Source organism: Thalassophryne amazonica, chromosome 14, assembly GCF_902500255.1.
Source record: "Thalassophryne amazonica chromosome 14, fThaAma1.1, whole genome shotgun sequence".
Classification (NCBI taxonomy): Eukaryota; Metazoa; Chordata; class Actinopteri; order Batrachoidiformes; family Batrachoididae; genus Thalassophryne; species Thalassophryne amazonica.
Window position 1 is genome coordinate 14860392 of NC_047116.1, and position 18586 is coordinate 14878977.

General features: G+C 45.1%; 1 protein-coding gene across 1 annotated transcript in view; it reads left to right on the plus strand.

The window, feature by feature from the left end:
• Positions 1–965: 965 nt before the first annotated feature.
• LOC117525412 (BCL-6 corepressor-like) overlaps positions 966–18586 on the plus strand; it is a 53639-nt gene continuing 36018 nt past the window's right edge. Inside the window, 5 exon segments of the mRNA XM_034187270.1 lie at positions 966–1078; positions 13312–13393; positions 14132–14630; positions 14633–14677; positions 14680–17309. Coding sequence (XP_034043161.1) covers positions 13391–13393; positions 14132–14630; positions 14633–14677; positions 14680–17309 — 3177 coding nt within the window. The 5' untranslated portion in view covers positions 966–1078; positions 13312–13390.

The following is an 18586-nucleotide window of genomic DNA, read 5'->3' on the forward strand; positions in this document are numbered from 1 at the left end:
ACGGGGGAGGGCTGCTTATCGCGGATTGACATCCACTTAAAGAGAGGGAGGGAGGGAGAGACACAGAGAGAAAAACTTTCCCAGAGAACCTTGCTGCTGTCGCTCAGGCAGCAGAAGTTGTCAAAGTGGAGGAAATGAGGTTTTGATTGCGCGCTAATTTCATTTTAAGAGTCCAATTAGAAATGTGCAATAATCAGTTCCACTTTCCCTCCCCAAACATGTCACATCATTCAAATATGTTTTCCATCCGTGCGTCACGGCTGTTTTTGCAAACTGTGCGTGTGCGTAATGGGAGGGCTGGGTGCATGCACCTGAAAGCAGAAGCCGCGGCGCGCGCCTGCTGGGACACATTGTCATGCTGAGGGGTCGGATCTTGGATGTGACAGTGGATGTGTCAACGCGGCGCTCCGTGGGGCCGCATTTAGAATCACGCCGCCTCCATTTTAAAGCCATTAACTCTCAATTCGCCCGCTTTTCTAATCTGGAATCAATCGAGCCCGCGCGGGGGGATATTTACGCACAGATTGAGGCCGTCGATTTAATCCGCCCCCGCCCGTCCTGGGGCCACTTTTGCATGTCAACGCGGAGTTTTTTTTTTTTTTTTTTTTGGGGGGGGGGGGGGGGGGGGGGGGGGGCAATAACAGGCGAGAAATTGGGTGAAATTGGGCCAAGAAACAGAGAGCGCACGGCTTTCTGTTTTTTTATCCAATCCGGAGCCGCGAGGTCCGTTTTTTTTTTATTGTTGTGACGGTTTTCCTCTCACGCTCGGATGGAAAACATCAATCTCCGCGCTGCGCTCGCTGCTCGGGAGAGGTGAACAAAGGCGGAGGCGCGGCAAAGAGCCGAGGCGAGAGATCGGGTTTCCAGGCGCCGCAGCGCTGCTCCCAGAGGAGACGTCACGGTTTGATTGAAGCTACGCTCCGTGCCGGCCTCCCGGGAGCCTCCCTCCCCCTCCTCACCCCCCACCCCTCTCTCTCTCGGCGCTGCACAAAGCTTTTTGTTCCGACGAGGCTCAGAGCGCACGGATCACTTCCCCGCGGGGAGACGCGTGGCCCCCTGCAGCCAGGACGCACCTCCGGTAGGCCTACCGGGACCGGGACGACCCGAGAGAGACGGAGAGAGAGAAATTCGTCACGCATTTGACTTTATTCCGTCTGATAGTAAAATATCCACCAGCAAGCGCAAGATCTGTACCTTATGCACGTGTTTACCCCCCGGAGTGCGCATCAGAGTCCCCCAATTTCTTTGAAATTGAAATCTGTCGGCATTAAAAAAGGTGCATACATTTTATAATTGAATTGAATTACTTTTTTAAAAGTCAAAATTCTGAATTGGCATTTTGTTTACTGGTTTTGCGTCTGGAAATTCAATTCACAATCTGGTTTAATCCACGAACCTGCCATAAATATGTTAAAGGTTGAACTGTAAGTTGAGCTTTAGAAAATGTAAATGTTTAATTGGTATTTGTCTTTGATTTTTAATAGCAAGTTTATATATAATATATAATCTTGATCAAAAACTGACAATTATGTCATGCAGATTTTGGAATCTTACTCATATTTCAAACTTTGACTTGATTTACAAAATCAAAATGCATTTCTTTTGTACTTTTGATTTCACCTGGAACAAGCATCAACACTTGATTTCTTGTTTTGAATACTATGAAACACTTATATGTGACTACTTTGATTTAGAAAGTTACTATCTCATCATTTGACTCATGTTATCCGTTTTCTCAAATTTGTGACTTAAAACACTTTTTTGTTACAGTTCTGCTTTAGAAAGTCAACTTCTGTGCATTTGAAAACATAATGTATGTACTGCGCTGAGATGGTGTTGATTCAGAAACATGTGAAGGGTTCTGTTTGTCGAGAGGCTGGCGTGAGGCCCGTTTTCTGCCCGGTGGTGTTTGGTGTTGTTGGGAATATTGGTAACAGATGAAGGCTTATCTCCTGCTGAGGAATGCTCTTGGATCTCACTTTGATTTATTAGATTTCGGTGACGTGTTTCGCTGACCTTGCCATGGCCCAGCAGTGATTGAGTTGTTGAATAAGGACGACACAGCTCGCCTCCCTCCTCTGTAGGCCGCGTCTCTGCAGGCCCGGTCTTGAATGAGCCTCCGTTTGTTGTCAGATGCGCCTCGGGCGTCTATCTGGCAAAAATCCCACAGATGCTCCACAGCAGGGTGATGGCGATGGAAGTTTTTTTTTTTTTTTTTTTTACAACGCCGGCCTTCATAGACCACGAACATGTTATCAGATGTCTAGGTGGATCATCAGTGTGCTAATGTTGTCTAATGGATAATAAATTTTAATTTTCGGATATGGTTCTTCACAAATCATCAACCAAAACACTTGCTGCCACTTCCGTTTTTGTCTCACATGTTAACACCAGGATAACTCAAAGGTCTGAGCCAGTCCTGGGAGATATGGTTGAAATATTGGGTATTAGGTGCTAGGGATGTGAATCGTACAACAACTCATGATTCAATTCGATTCCGATTCTTGGGGTGACGATTCGATTCAGAATCGATTTTCGATTCAAAGATCTCTGAGAAATAGTTATATTACTTAAAAAATGTTTAAGAAAATGCAGCTTTACAAGGTTAATCAAGTGATTCTAGATGTAAATTTACTTATCTGCTTTGCTCGTTTGGAGTTGGCTGGCAGTTTAGTGAAGCGCTGGTCAGTAGTCGGCAGATAACGCTGCTCCCCTCTTTTAGCTCCGGGTGATAGCGTAGCATGTGGGCTTGCGGATTTGAAATGTTTCCAAAGTACTTGACTTTCATTTTGCAGATTCTGCACACTGCATAAGTCATGTCAAGTTCCTTCTTACGTAGCAAATAATAAAATCCAAAATGCACCCAAACATTTGCCTTCAGCAAAGATGATGCTGGCTGAATTAGCTCTTTGTCCGCCATGCTAAGCTACAGCCACTGAACTCTGCAGCGCACGTGTGTTTGAAGCACGCCGGACCACCCCCCCTCGTGGGGACGCTGTAGTACGGAAGCTGTTGCCTGACAAACAGTACACACAGGGAGTAAGCAAGATTATGTTTAAAAAATGCTTTTAAAAAAATAGATTCTTGGACCTATTCAGAATCGTAATAAATAAGAATCACGATTCGGACGTGAATCGATTTTTTTCCGACACCCCTATTAGGTGCTGGTCCATGTCAACCTGGTCTCACGGCAAGTTGTGATTCAGCAGCACGAAATATACATTAATTTATTGGTTTGTGATATTGTGACGAAAACCGCCTCATTTTCGTCACGGCAGCACAAATTCATTCTAATTCATTCCATGATGGCTGCACGAAATTAAAAGTGAAGCAGAGGGGTCGGGGTGGTTATGGTTAGGGTGGGGGGAAAGAGTAAGATTAGGTTATGGTTAAGGTTAGGGTTGGTGGTAGGAGTAGGGTTTGGAATAGTGATTTAAAACAAACCCCTGTCATGAAAGTTTGACTTATTTTGTCACAGGAGCACAAAAAAAAAAAAAACAAAAACAAAAACGTGAGACTGGACTGTCCATGTAGATCTTTACAACCCGAGAACTGTAGGTGATGTTCTACTTTCTTCTGCTTTACACGTAACGTTGTTAGAATTATTTTGGACAAGCAGGAACAGTAAAATTATAAAGTTAGGGCTGGGCAACACAACAATCACTACATCTCACAATAAAACCGATATAAAGATGATAAGCTTTGGGCATTTTTACTCTATGGACAAATCTACCAACTTAGTGGTGAAAGTAGAGTAGTTTAGTCGTGAAGGTTTTAGCTTGCACATCAATGGGAACAAGTATTTCCTACCAAAAAGTGGTGAAGGAAGTGCTTGAAACATGAGGGAGAGTGGAAGCAGTAAGAGGTATGAAGATGACTGTGAAAGTTAACTTGAGTCATCTTCTAAAGCTGAGGAAAAAGAAAACGCATAAGCTCCATTATGTGAACAAAGACTGGTGGAACTTTGCTGCGCCATCAATCAACGCACAATGAGAAAAAGACACCTCCTGTCCTGCCCTTTCACAATAAAATCCCTCAACATGCACTGGTGCTATAACATTTATATGTGTGTCACTTTCTAACTTTATTTACAGATTTATATGTTAAATTTATTACCCACATAGTTTCTTCAGGTTTCAGTATTATAAATGGCAGCATTATTAAATTATATATTTCGACGAATATCGATCAACAGCGGAAAAATATCTATATATTTTTTGCCATATCACCCAAACTATTTCAAAATGTTCCCTTTAATCTTTAACATTGCACAATAGGACTTTTTCCAAGAACTTGCCTTATGACATCACAAAGGCATAATTGTTCTCCTGGGTCTTGTCAAAAGTATGCGTTCTGTGATCTCATTTAGTCAGGTTGCGTTAAGTCGGAAAACGTCCCGAGGTGGTTTTCTTCACCTGTTTAACAGTCATTCATTTAAGCTTAATTTACACCTCAACACTAATTAAGCACTTCTTTTAATGGAGGCGGGGTGGGGGGGGGCAGGGCAATGTGTGATTTGCAAGAAGCTGTTTGCTGGTGATGAGTTTAAGAAATATCCAAGACATGAAACATCTTTTCAAAGGGAAGTCAAGAGAGTGCCGTTAAACGTGGGTCGACTCGTGCATGCGCATCCCTGTTACAATCAGGTCCTTTGGAGACATAAAGGGCCATTTAGGCCTCATTTGGCCCTGGATGAATAGAGCCAGTTCAGCTGCCACCGCCCGGGCTCTAGTGACAGCACAGAGTGTCGGGGTGGGGGCTCACAATGTCACCGTTGTTGGTGGCTGTGCTGCCGAAGGGGGAATTGAACCATGCGCTGACTTGCATGCGGCTGTGCAGTGGCCCGGGAGGAGGCCGGGGCGCTCGTTTACAGCGCGGTCGCTAATAATGTGACAGCTGAAGAGTTGCCGCTGGCTGCTCCTGGCCCTCCGCGCTGTCCAGCCTCGTTTACATTGGCTGCTTCATTTAAAAAAAAAAAAAAAAAAAAACAGTAAAAAAAACAGCATTCACACGTATCATCATCACAGTGAAACAGCACATTCTTTAACCAGGCCACCGTGTGAGTAGCTACATTATATTTATTTCTAATCACATTAACGTTAGGAGTTTAGAACTTTGAGTTTTCCTGACTTAATGTCTCCTAATTTGAAATAAGATGAATAAAAACGTGTATTAATTCAATTAGCATATTAATGTATTGGCCAGATTATACTGTAGTTAAAAATATATAGAAAACCCCTTCTTGTTTATTAAAAAGAAAAGCTTAAATACAAAAAAAAGCTTTGTGATTGTCAAAGACGTACATGCAGCCCCAAAGTAATGACATCCAGCTGACATACGGTTGCTAGTCGGGGCCTTTTGGGGATGTTGGTGTTGCACTGTGCCGTGCCTTTAGGGAGGTAAAGGGTGTCAATATAAATAGCTATTCACTGACCCCTTTTCCAAATTTTCAATGACTCAACATTAAAATCAAGGCAGAATGATTCATTTTTCCAGGTGTGATTGTCTTTTGTTTATCGACATTTCTTACCACTTGGAGAAACATCATTAGCAATCATTAATTACACTCAAAAACATGATCAAATTTGATGCGCATGACTGTAATGTGAAAGGACATGGATGCATCACGGCGGTGACTGACTCTGATTGGTCGAAGGGATATAAATGGTAAATGGACTGCATTTATATGGCGCTTTTTCATCTGCATCAGATGCTCAAAGTGCTTTACAAATAATGCCTCACATTCACCCCGATGCCAGGGTGCTGTCATACAAGGCGCTCACTACACACTGGGAGCAACAGGGAATTAAAGACCTTGACCAAGGGCCCTTAGTAATGTTCCAGTCAGGCTGGGTTTTGAACTGAGGATCTTCTGGTCTTTATCACATTTTGGTAACAAATTATTTGTATTGTATTGATCAGCACGAATCAAATCACCACCCCAAAACAGTTGGTGGCGCTATCCACGATTTGCTTCTATTGCTAAATACTGACTGCACTGGGTTTTATCTACTGCTTTCACAGTTTGTTTCAGAATATAAAACTGAAAGTTAAATATTTGTCCAGTTATTAAATTGGCTCAGTTTCTCAAAAAATGTATTCTTGACAGGAAACTAATTTTTTTGTTGCACAGTTCTAGAAATTCCAACTCGTATGCTATTTTCATCTGTTGTGATCACAGTCACTGGTGGAGTCAGCAGTGAGTGACTGCGTGCGTGTCCAGAGGTCACCGCAGTGCTCGGTGAAAGGTCAGCAAATTTGACCTTTTGACACCACCTCTGTGGCAGTCACATGGCGAACACACTCACGGGCAGGATGCACACACGCTTTGTCTCACAGGGTGAACACACTGTTATGGATTTCAGTAATGTGCACTGAGAGGAAGTGAAATTCTCTGTGAAACGTCACAGCAAGCCAAAGTGTGTAAAAATTAGTCAAAATAAAAAATTGTGCTGGAACGCTCTTATTTAGACAGAATTCTCCAGGAGAAGCTGCTCAGGTGGAGCACGTGGTGACGGAATAAGATCCGGATCTGGATTAGTGCCAACATCTCTGGTTTAAATGGCTGAATGTGGATTACTTTTGGAGTTACTGACAGCTTTTGAGTGCTGCGGTGGTGCTAGTGGTGATTCTCTCGTCTCGGCGCGCGCGCGCGAGCACACTGTGTATGTGTGTGCGCGCTGCGCGCGCAGGCTCGTGTTTAATCCGCGTTTATCCCCGCCCCGCCCTCGTCGCTGCGGAGATTATCCTGCGTCACACTGCTTTTTTTTTTTGTTTGTTTTTTTACCCGATCGGAGCTCTGCGCTTCGCGGAGTCTGGCGCAGCTCCAGGGACAAAGCGCGCGCGCGCGGGCGCCTGTGCACGGCAGCTAGGCTGTTATGACTGGTGTCCACGGTCGTCCGTGCCACTTGTTGACATGAAGAGACCGCGCAGGTGCACCCCCCAACCCCACCATGCCCTTCGCGCAGCGTCTCCTTTTTACGCACGCACAGCGCGCGCCGGCTGCGCAGACAGGAGCCCGGGAGGAAGTGATGAGCGGCGCCGGTGTTTGTTCCGCTGCTCACCGCGGGTCACGCAGAGTTCAAACCGCCGCAGGCAGAAACAGGAAAAGAGGGAAATGAGGGAAAATCGAGTTTGCTCCGTCCTCGGCTCCCTGCTTTGTTTGCGCTCCTCCCTGCGACGCGCGGGCCGCACGAGGTTCCGATAAAGAACACCCGGTGGTTTCGTTTTTAATGGTGCGAGTACGGGCTCCGCTCCAGCGGTCTGCAGCTCAGACCTCCTCTCCCTGCTCCTCCACCGTCTCCTCCTGCTCCTCCTGCGCGGCCCGCTGTGATGGATTGGACGGCCGTCGGGAGTTGTTTGTTGCGCAAACTATTCTTAGCAGCGGGGATGGGCGTCGACAGGCAGCCTTTTCCTCTCCTCAGCAGCTTTCCATCTCTTCACTCCCGCCTCAGCTGGTTTTTATCAGGAGATTGTTAACCAGGACGACCAAAAGTCTGCGTGTCCACGCGCAAATTCCTCCCTCTGGACAAACAAATCATGCAAGCTATTAAATGTCATAACTAATAAATAATAAACACATTGTTTATCCAGTAATTATTTCACGTGATGCACAGAGTGTGCAGATTATTAATGTTTCAGACAGCAGGGCACTCTGAGTGCACACCTCTGCCAACGCTGCTGTTTGTGCCATTAAAGGGGTCATATATGCAGCTCTTCACAAGTGAAAATCTGTCACCCAGTGTTTTAAAAACAGACATAAGTTTGTAAGAGTTAGAAACTTAGATCTCTCAAGCCTCACTCATTCAGAGTGAGACTCGTGCTTTAAAATGATCCTGTCAGGTCTCATGCACTAGGCGTGAGACTCAATATGTTGTCGCTTTCTCATGCTAATGCATGACATTCCACCAAAATGACCTGCAAGACAAGATTTGGTGGAAAATAACTCCTTGAGCATATCTCAACTTGAGAGTTCTGGAAGTTCACAGAGATGGTGCCACCATTGTTTATTTATTTATTTTTAAAGTAGGAAACAACCTGTTTGTGTGCCTGCTGATTTAAGTGCAAAGGAGCTGCTTGTAGTCACACCCCCTCTCCTTTTGGATAAGGGGATCAGATCTTAAAGCCTGGTTCAGTGGGCGTGTCTCACAGGACAAGCAGGAGTCCAGATACTGACTTCTGTGACTTATGTCACAAAAGTCTAAAACAAGTGGTTTCAGGCCTGCAGTTTGTTCACATGCGCACTCTGAGAATTGTGTGACTTTGAACCACCACCAGCAGCTGAGATGATGTGCAGGTGGTGGCGCTGTTTCACCAGACTGAATTGAAATCTTTTATCTTTTTTGTGATGTCCTGCCACATAGTTCAATTCTCCATATTGTCCTTATGGGGGGTAATAACATACTGAAACTAGAAGAGCACTCAGAGTGCACAGATCTGAACTAAACCAGATCCGGTTCTGAACTGTCTGGATCCACACAAAATCCTACATGTTCATGGGTATTATTATTGCAACATTTCTTGATTAAATTAATTAATGAAATTAATAAAAAAAAAAAAAAAGACAAGAAAATAAAAAAAAAATTTGGTCTTGAGCTGTATCCGCGGGTTGTCCTTGACACACGGTGCGCTACATTCCATGAAAATGATCCTGATGGGTTTGCGCAATCCTGCTGAAAGATTCGCAAACAACAATAAAACAGTGGCATGCATCCACAATCACCATTTGTTTTTGTTTTTTTTTTACAAAATTACAAAAATTTACCTTTAAAGTTGTTTTGCATCTGTGTTTGAAATTCATTCATTCAATTCAAAAGAATTTTTCAAAAATGCCATTTTTAATATCTTTATTTTAATATCCTCTTTTGTTTCCCGTGTACAAGGCGTAAACCTTTGTAGATGGCAATGACTGTTTAAGCAAATGTGATTGGACGCTCAGCTGATTCTTTGTCTAAATAAATCTGCCCTCAGCAACTCTGTGACTTTCATCTGACAGAGGCGTGTTTACTGTTAGCTGGCCCTGTTTTTATTATGCACAGTGTCAAGGTCGAGGTTTCAAATGTCTGACGAAGGATGTTGGGCCAATGGCACAGGTGTGGGCGGAGTTAGCTCCTCCACAGTTCAAAACAACGTGGTGTCCAGTTACCATGGGTTTTCGGCCTATGAGGAAAACAAAGATCTTAGTCTTTAAGGTCCTGGTGCTTCCTGTCTTAGTGGACGGTTGTGAGACCCGGAGACGACTGCATGTACTGCATTAGTACTTGGTCTCTTCGAAGGATCCTTGGGTACGACTTCAGGAGACTCACATGAGGATTGTCACTTGCATTGTGAGGGAAGGTCACCTATGACATTTAGGCCACGTGGTCAAGCACATGCTCACTTTTCACCTGCAGATGTTACTTTAATGAGGTGAGCATGGACTGGTTTTCTGCCTGTGTGGTAGCCATCCAGGCCCCGAGGCGTTTTTGTGGTGACTTGTGTCACCGGCGTGTGCTCCCTGACCTGACCTGTTCTGGTCAAGTCCCACCCACTTTCAAACTGTACAATCAAATCCCTCCTGACACGAAGTCGCGCAGAATCTCATTTCATCTTGAAATGCGTTACAAGCTACAAATGTTATAGCTTTGTTGTAATAATAAGCAATTTTAAGAAGATAATAAACTTAAATTCAAATTCATACCCATCTTCTATTTGCTGACAGTAAAACGGGTGATAATAAGGATTACGTGTACCGCCATCAGCAGAATGTGAACATTTGAAGCCACAACCATCCATTAGACACCAGACTGTCTCTCTGCTGCACAGACTCAAACAGGAACAGCTCATTTCCTCTCAGATGTCCCCAAAACCTCTGCCAATTTTTTGCCTCAGTTGGTCCAGGATTGGTCGACTTGTAAAATCATAAACAGATATTTTTCTTTTTTTTTTGGTAGCAAAAGCTAGTGGAAATACTTGTTAGAAGTTTTGTTTTAACCGTTTTTGTCAATTTTAAAATCAGTGTACACATCTTCATCAATCTCGGAACGCCGCTGTGTCACAGGGCCACTTGGTCCAGATCCAGATAGAATCTGGCAGATCACGATGTCTTTTGGGTCACAGTGCATCCAGCACCAGAATATAGTTGAGACAATGCTGACTCATAAATATGGATAAAACTGTTTATAAAACTGCACCTGAATGTTTGGATGTTAAAATAAATAAATGCTGAAACTTTTCATTTACATTTTTTTTAAATTATTATTACGATAATCATTTTTGGAGGGGGTTTCAGCCCATCAGAATGTTGAAAAAACCCCATAGTTGGAGCTGGGGTGAGATAACGATCACCTTGCGGTGATAAATGTTTTCCATGAGTGACTGGATTTTCAGATTTGGAGAGTCCCACTGTTTATACTGGACATTGCTACGTCAACATGCAGCATTTGGCAAATGATGAGCTAACTAAGGTTAGCATTAGCATGAGTGACATCACGTTAGTTTATTGGTAACGGCTACTGTGAACCATAGTTACGACTAACTATGGTTAGCATCAATCTTGGAGAGATTCATCTGCATTTAGTGACATTTATGGTTAGCATGTCCATGTACAGTCATGCTAGCATGTGTTTCCCTTTGTCAAACAAAACTATCCTCACTGTTATTGACACAGAATTTCATATCAATGAGTAAAGCCATTGTTATTCAAGGACTATGGATATATTTTAAGAGAAGTTTATGTAAGCTAAGGTGCCAGCTGTTGCTGGTTGCAGTGCTAAAACAGACACTGTTAGCATTGCTATGGCTAACCCTTGAAGTAAAATACATGAATCAGTCTTCTGGGGGATCATCCATCCATCTATCATCCCTAGCCTATTCCAGCAGTCATTGGCTGAGAGGCCAATGGTTAATGGTTGATCTAATTAATCTCCAGATGATATCCACTGGTTCAGAAATGTTCATTATATCTATTGCCGTACTTGGTGAACTTGACTTGCTCGCCGATTGCAAAGGCTCCTGATTATAACTTTTGGTTACATTGTAATGTTACTAACAGTGACCTCTAGCTGTGGTGTAAAAAGCACTCAACAATATCCCCCCCCAGGGTCTACTTCATGTCTGTCTTACATTTTGTCTTGACCACTTCATGTTAGTGTTGCGTTCTGTTATTATTAATCCTGACCACTAATCTGAACCTTACGCACCCATGGCTGGCATTGAACCGCGGACTTCCTTATCGCAGTAACACCCCCCCCCATAACAAGTTTTGGAAACGCTCCCGTGGGTCGTATTTAAGAGTAGGAACAATCACTCTCGATGATTATATGGTTTGGAGGATTTGTTGAAATAGTTAGTTGTTCTTTTGATGAGGATGAATACTTAATCAAGCTCTCGTTTTTTGTTTTTTTTTAAAGATGAAACAGTATATTTGCAATGATGTTTGTATTAAAAAAAATAGAATTCTTTTATTTGATGTCATAAAAATAAAAAAGCACAGAGGGGGTGAGTACTTCTTATAGGCAGCGTTGGCTGCCATCAGCTTGTTTATAGTTTGAATGAAAACGGCCGTAAAGGCAAAGTGTCTGTGTATCTGAATTTGCATAAGAGGCTTATTTTTCCGTTATCTTGTTCAGTCTCATTAAGTGCAGACTTTCGTTTTTCGGCGCAGGAGACGCGGCGCTGTGCTAAACGAGTGCGTGTGGGTGCAGTATGTGTCACGACAGAGAACACAAACGATAAGGTTTCTCAACTGCACGCACACATTTCAGATCTTTCAGATGCTGATGTTGTTGACACGGGGGGGGGGGTCTCTGAGGAGGCTGATTAATGACCTCCTGGGTCACAGCGATAAAAGTGGCGCACCAGTGGCGCTGGAGCACAGCTCAGAGGCATTTTGTCTGTGTTTTTTCTTTTCTTCCCCCCCGGAGTCAAATTTCTCTGCTGCTCTCAGCACTACTGAGCAAGGCACTTCTACTATTTAAAGGTCTTTGCTGCGCTGCAACTCTCACACCTCATTGCTGCTGACTCCTCTGACTTCACCGAGGCAAGGCTACGGTCACGTTCCAGGATTAGTGTGGGTTAGAGACATGACCTTTTGCCCCGAGGGTCCTCGGTTTGACTCCCTGGCTAGACAGGAAAATGTGGGTTAGGAAGGTGAAGGAGCAGCAGTCGTCTCGACCCCCTTGAGTGTTGATTGTTATATTTGTCTTTCTTTTTTCTCTCCACGGTAGCACTCGGAGATTAATTATTGGAAATAATAATCTTGTAGTTTATTGAATTTCTTTGTGAGGTAAATTAACCGTTGTGTTACGCTCCTCTGAAGGTGATCTCGGCTCTTACTCATTAATCTTGTGGTTTATATAAATCAGCCATTTGCGCTTCCACAGTTGATGTTTTTCTGTCTACACCTTGGCTGTTCTACGGTAACGGAGTTACAGTGACAGTAAAATCCATCCGTATTTCATCTTACCGTTAAACATTTGCTCTGGTTGTAATTCCGTTACCGTTGAATTGCCCATCTGTTCATTTTTTTTGTTTGTTTTTTTTAGTGCACGGTCAAACAAATGTTTGTTGCGTTGTAAGTTTCGCACAGTTGGCCGTCTTCTCTTGCGCGTTGCCGTGTACTTGCGCAGGTCTTGTTTTTGCGTGCATTTTTTTTGTTTTTTTCCCTGTGTATGCTTGGTGGGAGTGTTTGCTGAGCCGTGTCTCTGTGTTGGCGGGCAGTAAATGGTCTCCCACCGAAGTGGTCTCTGATGTATAATCTTCCCTCGCTCCGCTCGCCGAGGCAGCCGAGAGAGCAGGTCAAGGAGGTCACAGAAAAACCAGTGTGTGGGGAACGTGACTGAATAGATGAGGCCCCACAATGCAGGTCTCGCCCACAGAGAGGGTGGAAGCGGGGCCTCAGGGAGGGCTGCACAGGGGGTGTTTGATGGATGGGAAGGGGTGGTGGTGGTGGGGGTGCTTTCATCTCCAGCGATTGCTTCAGTAGGCTAAGGGCACAACCGGAGCAAGCAGCACATCGTACTTCCTGTTGCACGCTCCTCGTCTCATTTTACTGTCATGTTTCTCCAGAACATTTCTTTGCAAAATGCATATGATGTTATGATTTCAAGCCACTCAGAGATTTTTGAGCCCTTGTGAATTTCTTGTAAAAATGTTTTAGAGTTTTTATTTTATTTTTAAAAGCAGATTCCTGTTTATTTTGAGTTACTGTGTGTGTGTGTGTGTGTGTGTGTGTGTGTGTGTGTGTGTGTGTGTGTGTGTGTGTGTGTGTGTGTGTGTGTGTGTGTGACGGCGCCAAGACACTGACTGCTAACAGTTTGTTCATCTCCACAGGGCAGCATCTGTTCGTGATGTCGATGCTGAGACATAAACCAACCTGGAACTAAAACGAGAGAACCACATCACACAAAACATGGTAATTCCCTTCGCTTCTCCTCAGACCCGTTGACAGTCATTTGTCAGATGAGTCACCGTACAAATGCATTGTCAGTCTTTTCCAATAGGTACATATAGACATATTAGCAGTGAAACCCTCTTGTTGTGTTCGGCCCCGTGTCCATATAGTGGTTTTTGTTGTTTCTTTTTTTCTGTGCACCAGCATCTAATTTACAGTTGTTGTAAATGAGAATGGAGGGCAGTTTTTTTTTTTTGTATGGCCGCTTTGAGTGCTTTCAAATAGAAAATCCATGAATTTTTTTTTTTTAAACATGTTGATTTCAGGCAACTGGAAGAGAGGTTTTTTTTTATGTTTTGTCACTCAAAAGGCATCACAATAGGTGACAAAAAACTCAACCATGATAGCAGATTGGACAGACGTTTGGTTCTTGCTGAGGGTGAGTACTTGATATCACTGTACATTATGACCTAGTCATTAACCATTTATTGTTGTCATAGAAACAAATATCATGCACAGGCTAACCCTCCCCCCCATTGAAAATGCTGAAACCATTGAGATAAAGCATTTTTAGGCGCTCTCAGTGCTTTTCCACCAGGAAAAAACAAAACAAAAAACAAACCCATATGGACACAGGGTCTTACAGCTGCATGCTTTACAAGTGATCTTTCTAAACTTCTTCAGTTGGATTTGATGTGAGCAGTTTTAGAAGTCAAACTGATTTTTTTTTTCCCACCTCTTTTTTTTTTTTTTTTTTAGGTGGATGCAAGATTAACGCCCCTGGCAGCGATGGGGCTAGAACGAGGCACACTAATGCACGACAGTCTTCGGCTTCACAGTGGAGTTGTTTACCCAGGAATCCGAACAATGCCAACTGAGAAGAACCGTGAGGTGCCAGCCCTCCCCCTCAGTTACAGCCGGGACGGTCTTCCAGAGTTAATTTATAAGCCTGATGGCTCTCTGGACAGTCGGAAGCCAACTAATGGATACCTAGGCCTCTATAAAGGAACCCCACCGGGTCTTCACAAACCTGTGCTGGTTTCTCCAGCTACAGCGGATGGTCTTGCCATGGAACGTAGAGGAGTAGGGCCTGGAGAAAAAGCATCTGAACTTGGCTTGGCCGGTGCAGGAGGCAGCTACCTTCGTCTGCCGTGGCTCAGTCCTTACCCAGAAGCAAGCATGTATCCTTTCATGGACTCATCCAAGTATGCAGCTCTGAACATGTATAAGGCATCTTTGCTCAGTCAACCCAACCCCTATCTCCCCAACACCTGGGCTACCCTTCTCTGTGCGCAACCCAGGGAGGTATGTGACCCCTGCTGCAGCTGCCTCTGCTGCCGAGAGGCTTTACTATATGTCTCCTTACTCTCCCTCTCACATTTCTTCTCCCTTGGTGGCACCACCTATGAGGATTCCTGCTGTCACAGTAGCCCCCACATCGCTGGTACACTGCCAAGAAAAAGGACTTGGTGTTGGACCTGCTTTTGGACAGCAGCTTCACCAACTTTCACCTCATCAACAGCACCATCAGACTGCTGCTGAAAGGGACCGGCCCCCCAGCAGGAGCAATCGACCAAGTCGACCTCCTTCCAGGAAGAGCTCCAACAACAATGCCAACAGTAGCACAAGTGTAAGTGGTACTAATTGTGGAAATAATAATAGTATGCCTGCTGATACGTCTCCTCATGCATCTTCTTGCCTTCCCCAAACCTCTGCTCCTCCTGCACTCATTGACAATTCTCTGGATTTACAAAGACCAGTCCCTAGGATAGTGCAGCCACCCACCACTTCCACTTCTTCAATAGCTGCTTCATCCTCTAATACACAGTCCATTCCTCATCCATTCTCTGTAAGTAGTATGGCATCAGAGCAGCGTTCTCCTTCCCGGCCAAGCCCTCACAAACCCAAGACAAGAGACGTGGCCCCTGAGCACAGAGGTGTTGTGGGTGAGAGGAGACCCAGTCGGCCACCCTCTAAACCTAACTTTGATCGGTCAGGTCAACAGCTGCCAGTAACCAAAGACTCATCGGAGAAGCCATTGGATTTGTCTGGAAGAATGCTGGAGTTTGGACTGCCTCCTAATGGATTCCCAGTTAAGATAGATTCAATGGCACCAGGAGCACGTTATGGAATGCCTCCTAGTCGTGAGCTCTTAAAGGAAACACTGACACTATCTCCTTCCTCTATCCCTGCCTCTGTGGTCAGCAGCACTTCCTCAAAGGTCTCCGAGAGGCCAGAAATGATCAGCACTTTACATTCTTCCTGGATAGTACCTACCCCCTCTACTTCCCATACACAGCAAACACCAGGCTTACCCCCGTCTCCACGGCCTAACACTGACCTGGGACTTTCCCAGGCAAATAGTTCCTCACCCTCTGTCATCAAACACAAGAGTCTGGAGCGAGTCCTCCCTCAGCAACGTAGTGCATCTTGTCCTAGAAACGAGGAGCCCAACCATAGTGTTTCTTCAGTTCAACACTCTGGCTCCTCTCTGGTCACCTCCAGGACCATGTCTCCAAAACCCAATGGCGAGTGGGTGAAACACAGCCCCAGCCAAGCAGAGCATTCACCTGTTATGAGCCACCACAGAGATGGAACAGAAAAGTCCTCCCAGACCACTAAGAGAGGTGAAACGCCAGAGATGTCCTCATATAAAAGATCGTGCTTAGAGAATGGTCACCCTCCCAGCCGTCTTTTCCTTCCCCAGAGTGATGCTTACCTAAACCACAGCTTGGCCTATGCCAACAGATACCTGCACTACTCCATTCCTGATGGCATGGCTCTGCACTCCCTGCCACTTGCAGGGAAAGGCCCAGTCTACCCACATCCAGTATTGCTGGGCAGTAATAGCCTTTATCCAGCGCACCTGGCAGCAAAACACCCGTTACCCTACCACAACCTCCCTGCTGGAACAGCGGGGGAATACCTTTATAACGCACAAGAGATGGCCCATCCCTTGATGCAGCCTCACACAGACATGAAGCCAGCAGAAAGGGGTGATACAACTTTGAAGCCTCGAGGTCAAGAGAAACCCCGCAGTACTGCTGAAGAATGTGGAAGCCACAGAGTTGGCACCATTGGGAAAGAGGTGGCAGAAGGAAACCAGATGAAGTCCAGTAGGGAAGTAGGGGCACAGGGACAGAGTGGCAGTCAGAGTAAAATCCCTCTTTCATCTGGAGCATCTAGAGAAAATATAGTCTGCATTGACCTTGTGCAGTCAGACACAGATATGGAGTCCACGCCACCCGTCCTCAAGCAGCATTCTGCTTTCCCCAGCACTAATGGTAACCAAAGTGAATGTTGTCATAATAACCAAAATCAGACAAAGACTGAGTGTCAACCAAAACACCTCCTTTCTCTTTCTTATCCCATCCACCCTGGACAAAGTGCCACCGTGAAGCCCAGTCACACTGACAGACCATTAGACAATACAGTTGGTAAACAGAGAGTCACTCCTGACATTGACTGTCTTGTAACGACTCCTAGCCCATCTCCAAACTGTCCGGGGCAGGTCGCACAAGCAGACGAGACCCCAGAAGAACAGAGCCCTGCCACAGACCCTGAAGACCAGAGCACCTTGCGTTGCGCCCGCACATCTGGGGAGCGTAGTTCTGGAAAAGACAAAAGTGACCGAGATGGCCAAGGTCATCATTTCTCTCAGCAGTTCATAGATGTGGTAAAGGATGCAAACCAGGAGAAGGTGCAGGAGAATGAGACTGAAAAGGAGGACAGTGTTGTTGACTTAGGGGAGTCTCAAGGAGAAGGGGAGGAGGACGAAGAGGAGGGCAGCCAGACTTTGTCTAAAAGCTCTCGCCGATCGAGTCTAGCCAAGAGGATTGCAAACTCCTCAGGCTATGTTGGTGACCGCTTTAAATGTGTTACCACCGAGCTTTATGCTGACTCCAGCAAGCTGAGCCGTGAGCAGCGAGCTCTACAAGTAAGGCCATTAATGTATATATTATTGTGTGTGTGTGTGTGTGTGTATAGCTATCTGGAATTGGTCTTGGGGTGAAGCAATATTTTTGACATTTAATGCCAACACCATACATTTCTAAGCTCCAGACTGGAACAAAGCCTCAAGATCTAATCAGAGGTGCCTCGCTGCAATAGTCCAAATGGCATGTGGAACAAACACTGCATGAAACTGGCATAATTGACTGCACATTAAAGAAAAAAAATAAATTACGGGTACTGTCTTGCTAATGTCCTGGCCCCAGGTTCCTTGTTAGCTGTCCACTGTCTCAGTAGGCTGGTCTAAGGCCAGTTGAGGCTCTCTACCCTGGAGCGAGTTAGTTGCAGGGCAGTTCAAAGGTTAACCTGCGCTGCCCTCTCAGTATGTTGATTAAGGAGCAGTCACTGGAAAGGTTGCTTCTGTGCACGCGGGTGTTTGTGTGTCTGTACGTGCTTGTCCTTGCATGGCCGCCTCGGGGCTAAAGCATGTGTGTGCTGACTCTGCTGTAGAGCCGCATAGTTTCAGAGCGCGAGCGTGGAGGCGCACGCTGCCTTAAAACCCCAAGGTGAGCAGCAAAGGGTGGGGGTGGAAGGGCGCTTATAAAAACACTCTTTTGGGAGTTCCTGCTATGATTCCTGCATGCTCTCCCCCTCTCGTTACGCCTCGCCCGGCCCTCCCCTAGAGGCCAACGCCGCTCAAGGTCATCCTCACCCTTTTGCTCTTTCTTTCTTTCAACCCCTGCTCCTGGCACGCACCCATCGCGCTACGTCAAACACAAAACACACAATTGCAGCAGCAGCACCATCTCCAGCACCGCACCCCCCCACCATTCATAAAGAGACAATTGAGCCATTTATTTTCAGCCGTTATCTCTCGTTCCTTACGCTAAAATAAAAAAAAAAAAAAACAATATCCTCTGTTACCTGCTGGCTCAGAGGCAGCTATGTTAATAGGTTGCACATGTCTGTTTGTGTTGAGAATGCACCCGAGAAATCTGTGGTTTTTCTGTGTCATGTTCGTCATCGCTGCGACACAAAACTATCAAAGCCCAATTTCTGGACATGCAAAAAGAAAATTAGATGTGGTAGTCTGGTTAGACGGGGGGGGGGGGGGGGGGACGACGATGACTTAAACTGGACTCAGTCAATCATGTCAAGCATTTAACATCCAGTTCAGAAATTATTTGATAGTTTTGCCTGCAGTGTTAATTAACTTGTTTTAATTTATGTGTTACTATGTGTGTTTGTGGCTGCCTACTGTTG